At 35.6% G+C, this 13,811-nt stretch overlaps 1 protein-coding gene across 3 annotated transcripts in view; it reads left to right on the forward strand.

The window, feature by feature from the left end:
• PATJ (PATJ crumbs cell polarity complex component) overlaps positions 1–13,811 on the forward strand; it is a 380,458-nt gene that overhangs the window by 83,455 nt on the left and 283,192 nt on the right. For all 3 annotated transcript variants that reach the window (XM_060089886.1, XM_060089883.1, XM_060089884.1), the window contains exon 17: positions 1,074–1,205. In XM_060089886.1, coding sequence (XP_059945869.1) covers positions 1,074–1,205 — 132 coding nt within the window. The remainder of the gene's footprint in view (positions 1–1,073; positions 1,206–13,811) is intronic.

Genomic DNA, 13,811 nt, shown 5'->3' on the forward strand with positions numbered 1-13,811 from the left:
GGCCACTCAAAGATGGGTGATTGATTCATTATGTATTGAACAGACATTTATGGAGCGCCTACTATAAGTCACGCACTGTTGTGGGTTGAGGGGATAACCATGGTAAACTCTATGACAGCCCACACCATTCTAGCCTAGAAGCCAGGCATTTTGTTAATTGCTAGGGCCACAAAGAAAAAGAAGATAATTCTTGAGCCTCAGATAGAAGTTCAGAGTATTTGGGGAAGATAAATCACATGAATATAATCCAATACTATAAATAGTATAAAAGCAGAAGTTTGGAGCAGCTATTCTCCTTCTGCGTAGTCGACTCATTGACCGTCTGTCATTTGGCTTCCTAGAATTCCATGTGTCAGTGACTCTTTTCCCTGAAAGGAGGGAGCTTGGGATAGGGGATGTGCGGATGTGGAGTCAGGGAAAGCAGCTGAGGATCTGTGTACTGAGTACTTGTGTTGACCTCCTTCCTCCAAGTTCAGGTTTTCATTATTTCAACTCTGATTTTTACCTGTGTTTAGACTTACATGATTCCCAAAGACTTGGATTTTTTTTCACCTTATTTTTCTAGTAAAGTTTTTCTTGAAAACTAGGAGCCAACAGAAGTGATATCTCTCTGTCCTGTCCTGGCCTCTGTGTTGGTGTCTTTCTCTCTGTCTCTCACTGTAATTATGAATTCAGGTATTGCTACTTAAATATCGTAAAAGCTTTGATTTTGTGTGATGTTTTCATATCTTCTTAAATTGCATATTTTTCCTTTTATGCTTCTACTGGGATGACAGAACTCATTTTAGTGTAAGAGGTCAGTGTTAATACTTTGAATGAAACAGACACTTTAACGTAAAAAAAAATACTATATGAACAACCTGTTTTTTTAAGTGCTTGAATTTTCATGAAGGTTTTATACTAAAGTATATGTGCCCCAGTGCATGCCCCTTTTAAAAAGATCAAAAAGAAAAACTATGCATGCCAAAGAGTATCCTCATTTTGAGAAGAAGCTATGAGATTCCTGATACGTTAATTCTTTTCAAACTTGAAAGGACGGTGTATTGAACAATTTATGTTCTTTGGTATTTCAGGCTGACCACAATATAGATGTCAATACTGAAGAAGATGATGATGGGGAATTAGCGCTGTGGTCTCCTGAAGTCAAGATTGTTGAACTAGTAAAAGATCATAAAGGCTTGGGATTCAGCATTTTGGATTACCAGGTATAAGAACTTATACAGAGCTTTTTGGAGCAATTAGTTTGTATTAAAGTTATATGAAGTAGTAATTGTTTAAGGCATCCACTGACTTAGGCAAAACTGAATTATTTGATGTATAATGCTACTGTCCAAAGGTGGGGTGTTATAATTTCCATTGTTACCATTACAATTGATAGCTCCCTTAGTGAATAAAATGATAGATGATGTAATAAGTGGGCATAAGGGAAGGAATAGTTTTATACCCATGGATGCTTTTAGAGACTGGAACTTGATGAATTTTTTTATATGGAGGATTTTTTCCTCCAGCTTTATTGAGATATATTTCACATACCATAAAGTTCACCCATTTAAAGCATACAGTTCGGTTGTTTTTAGTATATTTGAAGTTGTGCAACCATCACCACAGTCTAATTTAAGAACATCTTCATCACCCCAAAAAGAAACCCCATACATATTAGCAGTCATTCCCAATTGTCACTCTCTTCTCCCTTCCCTTCACATGAAGGTTTTTATAGTTTTGCTTACCTATTAATTGCAATGAGTGTGAGTAGAAATGTTCTTGGTGAAGTTTATATTTATATTTAATATAGAACATATAATATTTATGTATTTATATGTACCCCAGTTATAACTACGGTAAAGTTACTGATGCATTTGGTTTGGGGGTGTCTTACTGTGAAAGGCCACAGTAAGACATCTATATGTTATACCAGTTTACCAGTTAAAGTATTTTTAGACCATCTGACTATCATGGGGAATTAAAACTGTTGGCAAGAAATCTCTTCACTTTCAAGATGCATATTTTAATACATTAGTGCTGCCTAAAGACATTGTGGTTTAATAAAGCAAAATGTACTCTATCAAAGCACATAAAATGCCAAGTGATATAAAAATCAATTTTTTTTAATAAGGCAATCAGGAATAGATTGAAAGAAAAATACTTTGAGCATTATGTAAGAACATTAAATTCCATATTTTGGCAGTGTGCTTTAAGATTACTGAAATAGATTACATCTATTTTATTTTTGCTGGCATATTTCTGTGCCAGATAACCCTCTTCGTTATTGGAAGTTCTCTTTGGAATATTATTGAATTATGAGTTGTTGATTCCAAAAAATGCATATTTTGGGAAATATCTTTTTCAAGAAATATTAATACTGTAAGATTCTGGAAGTTTATATATTCGTTAATTATTAGGGCATATAAATATAAAGCAAATGGCATGTATTGATACTTTTTTTTTCCTCTCCAGTGTTGCTCTATTACCTAGCACATGGTAGGTGATTGATAAATATTTGCAGAATGATTGAATAAAGTTTAGTTAGCCAAAATTAATTGGGACTAAATGAACATATTCAATGGGTTTTTTTTGTTAACATGTTGATAATTGGGATTTAGTTTAGAAAACACTTTTCAGATGTGGTTTTAGATATTCAGCTACATTTTCATTATCATTGGAATCTGTATGTTTTTGCATTCTTATAAATATATCATGATTGCTCTTGCCCTCTTAAAAAACATTATCTGCAAGTTTTATATTTTGAATATTGCACATGTTAGAGAAGTGCTTCAGAAATTAAAAAGAAAAACAAAAAGTTCAGTAAAAGATGGAAAGAAAAACTTGATAGTCTTTAACAGTGTAATCCCTGCTTAGGAGAAAAATTCCTTTATCAGTTCTGAGTTTTACACTTAAAAAAATATATATGTACGCATTGTAACATACCTTTGGTTTTTTTTGGATCTTATTCTTATTTGTAAAATTCTAGATGTCCCCCATCCCATCTTCCTCACGATCACCATTACATACTGATGTTTATTACCATTACATACTGATGTTTATTTCTGCACAAATTATATGAAGTAATTTTGCTGCAAAAGAAGTGTTAGATATTCTTCTTGCTTTTATGCTTATTGGAGAACTGATAGAAAAAAACTTCATTTTCTAAATGCTACTTTGATTCACATTAAAGGGCTCAGCTTATTTATTTCTGCAACTAAACCTTGGAAGAAAAAACATTCAGTCTTAAACTGAATGTTTTTCTTAAGTCAATCTTAAATACACTTATAGTTGTACACAGCACGTTTTCACCATTTGTCAGTGGTATGTAGAACTGTTATCCCCGTGACATTTAGATGACACGTAAACACAATTTAAAATTTGGTTTTGGGCAAGTTAATTAATTGGTTATACCATCTCTTGTTGTAATTAGGTAATAAATTCTAAAGTTCAGAAATATTTTTTGCAAGGCCAGGTGAAGTTTTAGCAGAAGCCATGAAAGGCCACATTCCTGGTTATTATTGAATTTGATGCTTCTTGTATGAATTTATTAGGCAGCTGAATAGGGCTGATGCAGAGCTTCACGCTCACCCCCAAGCTTAGAATAGTTTGTATAAGAAGTGCTGTAGAAACGTCTTAGCCACAGTGAAAAGATTTTAGTATAGTGGGAGAGTTTCCAGGTTATAAAGGACTTGTATTAGCAGTATTGAAGAGATTGAAAATTTACTTTGGTATTTTAATTTCAGTTAACCACTTTTCTCACTACTGAGTTTTTCTCTAGAAAAATAAGAACTCTGTCAAGAGCCTGACAAAATTATATACAATATATATTTTGTAGGTGCTTTTACAATTTCTTCATCTATAAAAAGGGGATAATAATGTTTAGCTCAAAGGATTATTATGGTTTAAGTAAATTAACATGTAAAGAAGTGGGAAGTGTTAGATTATTATGGAAATGTATTATTAGTAATAATCTAATTTAGAAAATAAACACAGAAAGTCTTGATATTGTCCTCAAAGATGGAACCATACTACAATATGTTTGTGTTCTATCAATTTTTTACTAGATTAGGAAAATTAATAAGTAGGTGCTTTTAATTAGTAGATGTTTAGTGAAGTCTATATTTAATTGTAAAATTACGTTCTAAAATGCAGCCAACTCTTGATGAGCCATATGTGAATTACCCATTTGTGGATTATTGGCCAGAAATTTGCTTTTTACGTAAATTGAGCCAAGCTTTAGGAAGAGATGAGTGAGAACATAAAGGATCTTGAATTGGCCACAGAACGATGGGATGGCAGTCTGGATAGGGGATTCAGTGATTCACCAGTGATGGAAATTGTGTAGTTGAGCAGAGAAAATAAGCAAGTCTTTGTACCTGCAATGAAAGAGCTGAATCTGATATACAGTTCTGCAGCTCAGTCATATGGCCAAAGAGGAATGTGTGGCAATTCATTTTCATGAAAGGCATTTTAAATAAATTGGGACAAAGGAAGAGGAGAAAGCAACAGGGAAGACTTAGTAAATATGATTCAGGTTGTTAGTCTCCTCATTAAGTTTTAGGGTGAAGTGATTGTAGCTTTTTTGGCTGTGATTTGAAAGGAGGTAGGATATTTGTTAGTCTCAACTGTGCCTAGGCATTGCTTCATGTCATGGCTCATTAAAATCTGGCCCTGTAAGTATACCATATTAGAAGAGTCCTTGGTCTCTGTAACGTCATGCCTTATAAGATCATGTCATAGAAAACAGCAATGTGCATAGTTTGTCAAAAGCATGAATATTATGGCTTAATTGTGTACTCTGTTTCTAAGCAATATAGAACTCTTCAGAAATTTGGTTGTAAGTTTTTATAGTATAGTTTTTTTGCCAGTTTCTATGTATGATTACATACTGTGCCCTAGTTATCTTTGTCTTGATTCCCCATTATTTATGTGTAATGTCTCTATTCCTTGGAATATCACTAATGCTCATATTGATACTAATCCTAATATTAATCCAAATAATTAATACAAATCCAATAATAATAGCTAACATATGGTGAGTGTCTGTTGTTTGCTAGGCACTGTTCTAATTACTTAATGTTTTCCTCACAAGAACCATATTAAATATGTACTATCATTATCCTCATTTTAGAAGTGAGGAACCTGAGGCACAGAGAGGTTAAGTAACTCATCCAAATTCACACAGCTAGTAGTATATATGGCAGAAATAGAGTCTGAACTCAAGCAGTCAGCTGCCAGAATCTAGGCTTTTAACCACCACACATGCTGCTTCTTTACTTATGAGTGGTATTTCCGTGGGTATTTTATTACAGTGAGTCCCTGTAATAAATTTATTGCAGCAGATCTTCCTGTTTTTTCAGCTTGCAGAACAATTTCATATCTTAAAGACAAGCTGCTAGATACTATCTCATTTTCAATGCTTATATGAAAGTTTAGTAAGTATTAAAAATTAATATAGTTTGCTTATATGCACTTTGTAAAAGCTAGTGTTTATTGCTTTAAACAAAAATAATTACAAATTTGAGTCCTAAATTAGTGCAAGTAATTTGTTGTGGGATAATGTTCAGTAATGAAGCAATTATTAGGTAGTCCGACAATCTGTAATTTTTAATTTCTACCAAAAAGCTTGAAATACATTTGTAACTATGTGGATTTTACCTTCATTTGACCTTATAAGTTAAACATCGCAAGTGGATATTTTCTGCTGTTTTGATTTATGTTGAACTTTGAATAACCCCTCATGATTATAATTCACTGGGAATGTTTAACGTTAGCCAATTTTTGAACATTAGCCATGATATTGCCATTCTCGATATTTTTGAATTTCAGTGATTTAGCAGGTAAAATTTATTAACCGGTAATTCTTCTCCCTCCCACATCCCATTCCTCAGTTCTCTCCCTTCCCAATATGGGGACTGAATTCAATTTTTGTCAAAGCAGATATTTTTGAGAGGCTTTGGGTTTATCTCAGACACTGAGAGAGATAAAAATAGAAAGCATAATAGCACAGCCATTGAGAGGTGATTCATATATAAATACTCTTAGTAACACTTTAAAAAGCTGTTTGAAAGACCAAAGGCAAAAGGTGGCTGATTAAAAATAATAGTGAAAATATTCCTCCCTATAAAAATTAACAGTGATTAATTTTTCTTAGAAGAAATGGGTTATAAAACTTAAATAGTATGAATATAAAAAATTGCAGTATTGCTGAGTCTTGGATATGTTATGCCTTAGTATTTGTGAGAACCTAGTGTGCAGTTTCTGCCTGACTACTCTGTTAAATGGAATTCTCCTTAAAAGATTTTTTAAAATTATATGAAGGCAGTGTATACATTTCATGCATGTGGTTTAAGTTGGCTTTTTTCTTATCATATGTGCAACAGAATGACTTTCTGTGCACATTAGAAATGTTTTAAAAATAAGTAATATATACATAGGGCATAAAAATTCAAAGGTACATAATGGTATCCTGTGATGAGTATATCTACCTCTGTCCATAATCCCTCATTTTTTATCTCCCAGGTAAAAACTTCTGTTTTTCTTGTCTATCCACCCAGAGATATTTTATACAGACACAATTATATAAGTGGTAGTTTTCTGGTTGTTTATTTTTTAATACAGAAATGGAATATATCATACACGCTTTCAGCATATTGCTTTTTTCCCCTCAATTATATGTTTTTTCATTTTGGTATTTATAGAGCTATCTAATTCTTTTTAATGACTGCATAGTATATTATTGTTGTTGTACAATAATTTATTTAACCAAGCTCCTGTACCCAGTTGGTGGGTATTTCAAATGAGGCTGTATTGGATATCCTTGTCATACTCTTTTATAAAAAGGTGCGAATAAATCTTGTGATAAATTCCTAGAAGAGGAATTGCTCATCAAAAGAGCATTTATCTTTTAAATTTTGGTACATTTTTACCAAACTGCTTGCACATAAATGTTTGTGAGACTCATGTATTTAGACTACTTAAAATTGATGCCTTCTTATATAATTTCCTTGTTTAGATAATTCTCCTGAAAAAGAAAGTGTAAGTAAGTGCATAATTCATGGATTTGCTAATGGTTTTCCATGATATAGACAGATTAAGTGATAGCAATATACAACTATCAACTTTGTTTCAACTTTATATTGTCAGTAATTAATTTATTGACCTTTATAGTTAAGAGAGGGCATAAACTATTTATATTCAGACTATGATATTAGTGCCCCAAAATCTATTCCTATTTTTTCCACCAGTTTTAGTCTTCTTTATCAGAAGATTGAGTTTAAAAATGGAAGAAATTAAGGACTCTAATTTTGCCACAAGAGTTGAGATTTTGGGTGAATACTACTATCAGTATATAGTCTTTAGTAACTTGTGGAAGCCCAGTATCTTTATGTTCATGCCAACTGATTAGTTTATAGAATCTGGGATATAGAATTTGATAGGTATTGATATAATTTTAACATGTAGTAGTACCTACATTATTAACATAATTAAGTTGGGTTCAGAATCTAAGATCTACAGGACAGTAATATATTGTAAGTTAGTATTATAGTTCCACTTTAATGCTCATGGGATCTCATAACATGGCCACCAGTATCTGTTCTTTGGGTTTTTTTCTTTTGTTGCTGTTTTTATCTTCTTCTTTTTCTTCTTCTTTTTTGTTTTAAAGGAGCTCTGGTTCCAGTTCATCCGTGTATGATTAAGATATTGGTACTGAGCAAAATGCAGTCAGTCTTCTACTAATGGCAGTATCCGTGTTCTTGGAAATATATTCTGTACAAACCACACAGCTGCCTTTAAAGGTCACTTTTGCTTAATGGAACTTGGGACTGATAAAGTCCCAATCTTTGCCCATCCCTGAATCCTATCCACATTTATTTTTATTAACATCAAAGTACTGTAAGCTCCAGTGCCAACTGGGCTGAAGATTTCTTTTCACAGAGGATTTGCTTCCTTTCCCTCTATGGGAAAGTTCTGTATCCTTTAAATCATTTTAAGCTGCTTCATTTGAAAAATAATTCTTAGTAGTGTGTTCATGGAGTGGATTGATTGTGGCTACTGGGGAAATTCTCTCATGGCTTAAAGATTGCTTTTCAAGCCTGCGAAGTAGGTGAATGAAGGGGGCCCACTCCTGGTGTGTGGAGTTTGTAGTGCGCTCGGGAAGATGACTGACTTCCAAACACCGCAGTGCAGCAAGACTAAAGGCATCAGGAGACCAGAAGCCACTTAATAAGAGATCAAAGAGGCTGTGTGTATATCAGCTTGAAATCCAGATAGTACAGATCAAAAGCTCGCCTTAGCGAGGCAGCTGCAGGGGGATGAAATTAGCAGGAGGCCTCAAAGATCTTAAGTCAGGCCTGATGTTGAACTTTGAGGGAATTTCATGGCTCCTCTGGAATACGAATTTGGCAAAAAATCCCATTGTGTCTAATGGGGGAGAGAGAGAATAGAGGGCAAGCAGCAAATGCTTGTCAGCTGGATGGTGCTTTCTCCTAGGGTAGCTCTCCTTTTCACAAATGTTTCATGAGGACTGTTTCTGCGTCACACTAGAAGGCATTGCTGAGGAGGAGGAGATTCTGAAAATGATATATTTGTTATATTACCTTTAGTGAGTATTCCAGAGATGGCCAAACAGTATATATTAGTGTTTATGAAACGACCATGGGGAGCTAAAATATAGGCATAAAGGTGCTCAGGTTTACTGCAATACCAGTACTTCTGTCTCTCCTATGAAATGCTCAAGATATTCCAGGAAGTTAGTGGATGTCAGTCCGGCTATGCATCTGTCTCCCATGTAATTAAAAACAGAACAATAACTTTTTTTTTTTTTTTAAAAAAAGGAGTTGATCTAAAGAGGAAACAGTCTCCAGAGGTGTTTCATCACCAGTGTTCCTCTATCTCTAGGTGTGGGTGTGTTTTCAAAGTTCCCACTGGATTCTGGTGTCAGTGTTGAGAACCGTGCTAGTAAATGAAAGTCATAGCCCTTCCTAGGGTATGGCAGAAAGATGGAATCAGATCCACCAACAGGTATTGAGAACCTGTTTTCCTAAGGCGTGGTTTTTTGTACTGCTTTGACCTGTTTGTGGGTGTCATTTGGAGCCAGGCAGTGATCCAGAGAGCCTTGCTTTCCCCAGTGAGCGTCAGGAAGTGGTGTTGCCTCCTTCTGGTACCAAAGGCCTAATTTGTTAATGATGCATGAAAGGAGATTGGCTGCCTGATCTGGACACAACACTTTCTAGGGCTCAGGTTCCCCTTTCAGCTCTTCCCTCTGTGTTTTATTTTAATCAGATATTTTGTTCACCAGTATGGCACTTTGAACATAGAGTCAGAAAGAACCAGGATTTGCCTTCTGGCTATGACACCCTACTAGGACTTTGGACAAGCCTGTTAGTCTTTCTTATGTAATAATCTCTAAAATAGAAATAATATTTTCCTTATAAAGTTATAAAGACTAAATAAAAGATGTATATAAATGCCCACACTTTTCTGAGCATAAAATAATGTGTTACTAGTTACTGAAAAATGATGATGGTGATGATGATGATGATTTTTAAAAATAGAATCTGAGCACAGACTTGCTATACCTGTTATTCATTATCTCCTTCCAAAAAATTATTGTTCACTTATGAGCTAGTATGCGGGATTAAAGATGAAAAGATATACTTCCTTTCAAGTGTATATTTAACAAATGTATATTGGGCATCTTCTGTGTCAGGCACTGTTCCAGACACTGGGAATATAGCAATAAACAAAATAAACAATAGACCCTGTGTCCTCATGGAATTTAAATTCAATTGGGAGTAGAGAGACAGTAGATAAATAAGCATATGTTAAAATATAATAGATGAAACAGACTTGGGAACAACTCTCTATAATACATTATGATTTTAGCAGTGGTAGAAGTAAGACTAAGAGATTTCATGATGATTGTTTCTTTTTTTTTTTTTTTTTTTTTTTTTTTTTTTTTTTTCTTTTTTGCGGTATGCGGGCCTCTCACTGTTGTGGCCTCTCCCGTTGCGGAGCACAGGCTCCGGACGCGCAGGCCCATCGGCCATGGCTCACGGGCCCAGCCGCTCCGCGGCATATGGGATCCTCCCAGACCGGGGCACGAACCCGTATCCCCTGCATCGGCAGGCGGACTCTTAACCACTGCGCCACCAGGGAGGCCCATGATGATTGTTTCTTAAGACCCAGAGAGTCCTGATGGGGAACTGAGGCATGACTTGCACACAGACAGGTAGTGGACATTCCAGGAACAGAAGTGTCCTGGAATTGATAACTTGGCCCTGATTTTATGTCTTGATTTTCTTTAGTAGCTGTGAACTGTTTAATACCTATTTAAGCTTTCATATTTTATTCCTTTTAATGAAAAATCCTTTGAGAAATTTTCTGTTCTAACATTTATAAAATATGACCACCATTTCCCATGATAATAATAGCTAGTAATTATTTACTGCTTACACACACTGGTTTAATTATCTCTACAACCTCATGAGGTAGGTCCTATAATCATCTTCATTTTATAGATGAGGAACCTGATGATAAGAGGTTAGGGAATTTGCTCAGGATTATCCAGTTGTTAAGTAGTGGAGCTGGGCTTCTGAGTCTGTGGTCAAGTAGAGTGAAAGTACAGTCTTTAGACCAGAAACAATACTGATTCTTCTGATAATTGCAGCTCTAGTGAAAGAGGATAAAAATTTCTGATTATCTCTCCAGAGATAAACACTTACTACAGTTCTAAAAATTTACTTCATATTTTCCTGAATCCTTATGGTCCCTTGCCTTAACTCCTCCCACCTAGTCAAAGCTCTTTAGAGACCTGATGGCCTTTTCACTGCCAGAGAGTAAAAAACTATGTGTGTTTTACCTTATATTTCCCAGCAGGACTCCTTAGCCTTTTTCCTGTGCAGTTTCAAAGTTGGAAAAGTTTTGTTCTGCATTTTGTGTGCTACATATCACAGAGTATTGCTTGCCCTTTCAAGGACTGAAAAAAAAAGTCACAGAATCTTTTCAGAAGAATGAAGTGTGTCCTATGTCCTTGATGCGGCAGTGGTTGTCAGAGGAGTTTCCGGTGTAGAGATGGCTCCTGTCCCTTAGTGTCGGCTTTAAGGGGAAGTGATAACTGAGGACACCATGCTGCTCTGAGCCTCTCTTCAGGTGCAGAGGCACGTATCTGGAGAGTAGAAGGTCAGCACTTCATTGTCATGTGTTAACACTTAAGCGTAATATCAGGGATGGTTTAGCAATTGATAGCACTGTTGGTCTAAATTACACATGCTCAGTTGAATCAACTCCTCAAACACATATGTCCTATCAAATTCTTTTCCATTATCTTCATAGTAACAGAAACAGAAGGAGTAATAGCAAGAATAAGAGTAAAAGCACTTATGGAGTGATTACTATGGGCTTTCCAAGCACTTATCATGCCTTATCTCATTTAATGCTTTTAACAACTCTACAAAATCTGTATTATTGTTATTTCCACTTACAATGAGAAATTCGAGTCTCAGAGATTAAACAACTTGAACAGTACCACTCAGCTGGTATTTTTTTTTTTAATTCATTTTTGGCTCCATTGGGTCTTGGTTGCTGCACGTGGGCTTTCTCTAGTTGTGATGAGCAGGGGCTACTCTTCATTACGGTGTGCGTGCTTCTTATTGCGGTGGCTTCTCTTGTTGTGGAGCATGGGTTCTAGGCATGCAGGCTTCAGTAGTTGTGGCATGAGGGCTCAGTAGTTGTGGCTCGTGGGCTCTAAAGCACAGGCTCAGTAGTTGTGGCACACCGGCTTAGTTGCTCCGTGGCATGTGAGATCTTCCCAGAACCAGGGCTTGAACCCTGTGTCCCCTGTGTTGGCAGGCGGATTCTTAACCACTGCTCCACCAGGGAAGTCGCTCAGCTGGTATTTGTAACTGTTTAGCTTAAGTTGAGAGTGATATCTTTGGAAAATTAAAATAAATTCCAAAACTAATACTTAAAAAGCTTTTAAAAGTTTTGTGTGTCTGTACTTTCCTTGCATCATCATAATAACTTTCAACTAATATAGTTTTTTTCTGGAAGATAATGGGATATTTCTTATTTATAAATTCATTTTCTTCTTACAATTTTTTTTGGTAAAATACACATAACACAAAATTTACCATCTTAATTTTTTTTCCAGTTTGAACATTTTAATTATAAAGTTACAAAACATCATGGTTCTTTATACACATTTTACATGAAAATAATGTAATAAAATGCAAAACCATGTTTATACACATCTTCAGCTATCTTTCCATACTCATTACCTTTTGGTGATTCAAACCAGAAACGATTTTTTATTTAAATCTCAAGAAAAAAACTTTAGGCATATAAACAGCCCAAAATATTAAAAGAAAAAGCAGAGGGGTCAGTGTTAGGATATTTTTATGCTTGGATACTTCAAAACAGCTTTGTTTCCAAAACTTATTTTGGTCAGCCTGAATGAAAAGGTGCTTTGGAAATAAAAACTGAGTCTCCAAGGTAAACTGAGGCATGCACTCAGCAGTGTGTGTGTGGATGGGAGTGAAGCATGGATCACAGAGGGCATGTCCTTCCAGTGCCAGTGATATCTCGGTATCATAAAGCAGGTCCAGGTTAACATCTTAATTTTTCAGTGTATAGTTTGGTCGTGTTGGGTATATTCACATTTCAACTAATGTAATTTTAATAGAGGGTGTGACTTTGTCCTTGAATACTACCATCAGCCTGGTGGAACCCCAGCCATTTCAGCCAGATGATGGGACTTTGAGATAGAGGACAGTTGTGTAGTTTGTTTTGTTTTGTTTTCCTCACAACTACCAAAAGTCCTGGGCCAGGAGTGAACAGTAAGTATGTAAACAATTACAGCATGACATAAAATTTTCAAGAGATGAAACATCCAAAGATAATGTTTAGTATCCAAGGAGAAAGTCAACTAGGAGACTAGGAGGGGATGAGAGAAAGTCGTGGGCCTCTGCTTGAACCAGTTAAATTATTATGATGTTTAAAATACATTTTTAAAGTATGAAATTATACAGAATAAAATTATGTACAAGCTTATGTATTTTTTCCTCCATTTTAGACTATATTTTGATCTTTCAGCAAGTTTCTCTGTGCACCTCTTTTCCATTGTACTTTTTAAAATTTATTTAGTTAAATTTATTTATTTTTGGCTGTGTTGGGTCTTCATTGCTGTGCATGGGCTTTTCTAGCTGCGGTGAGCGGGGGCCACTCTGTTGTGGTGCGCAGGCTTCTCATTGCAGTGTTTTCTCTTGTTGTGGAGCACGGGCTCTAGGCGTGCAGGCTTCAGTAGTTGTGGCATGCGGGCTTAGTAGTTGTGGCTCGTGGGCTTTAAAGCACAGGCTCAGTAGTTGTGGTGCATGGGCTTAGTTGCTCCACGGCATGTGGGATCTTCCCGGACCAGGGCTCGAACCCGTGTCCCCTGCATTGGCAGGTGTATTCTTAACCACTGTGCCACCAGGGAAGCCCTCCATTGCACCTTTAATTGCCTTGTGCTGTGCTACTCAGAGACTGTTTCGTTCTATGTATGATGCGTGGAAAAATCTATTCTTAATGTCTAATAGTATTAAGGAAGTAATAAGACACAAGGAGCCAGGAACCGTATCAGTTTAATTTATCTTGAGTGCACTGAAAGTATTTTGTGGGCACTTACTTTGGATGTGATGGTATTGTGGTAATTGGTATGATTTGTATAAAACTTGGCTATATTATAAAATAGTAAAAAAAAATGGGGTTAGATTCTGATAAGATAGCTTAGTCATTATTCATTAGAATCATTTACTTATTGCCTTGCATTCACTATAAATACATTCATT

Source organism: Mesoplodon densirostris, chromosome 2 (genome assembly GCF_025265405.1).
Source record: "Mesoplodon densirostris isolate mMesDen1 chromosome 2, mMesDen1 primary haplotype, whole genome shotgun sequence".
NCBI classification, from domain to species: Eukaryota; Metazoa; Chordata; class Mammalia; order Artiodactyla; family Ziphiidae; genus Mesoplodon; species Mesoplodon densirostris.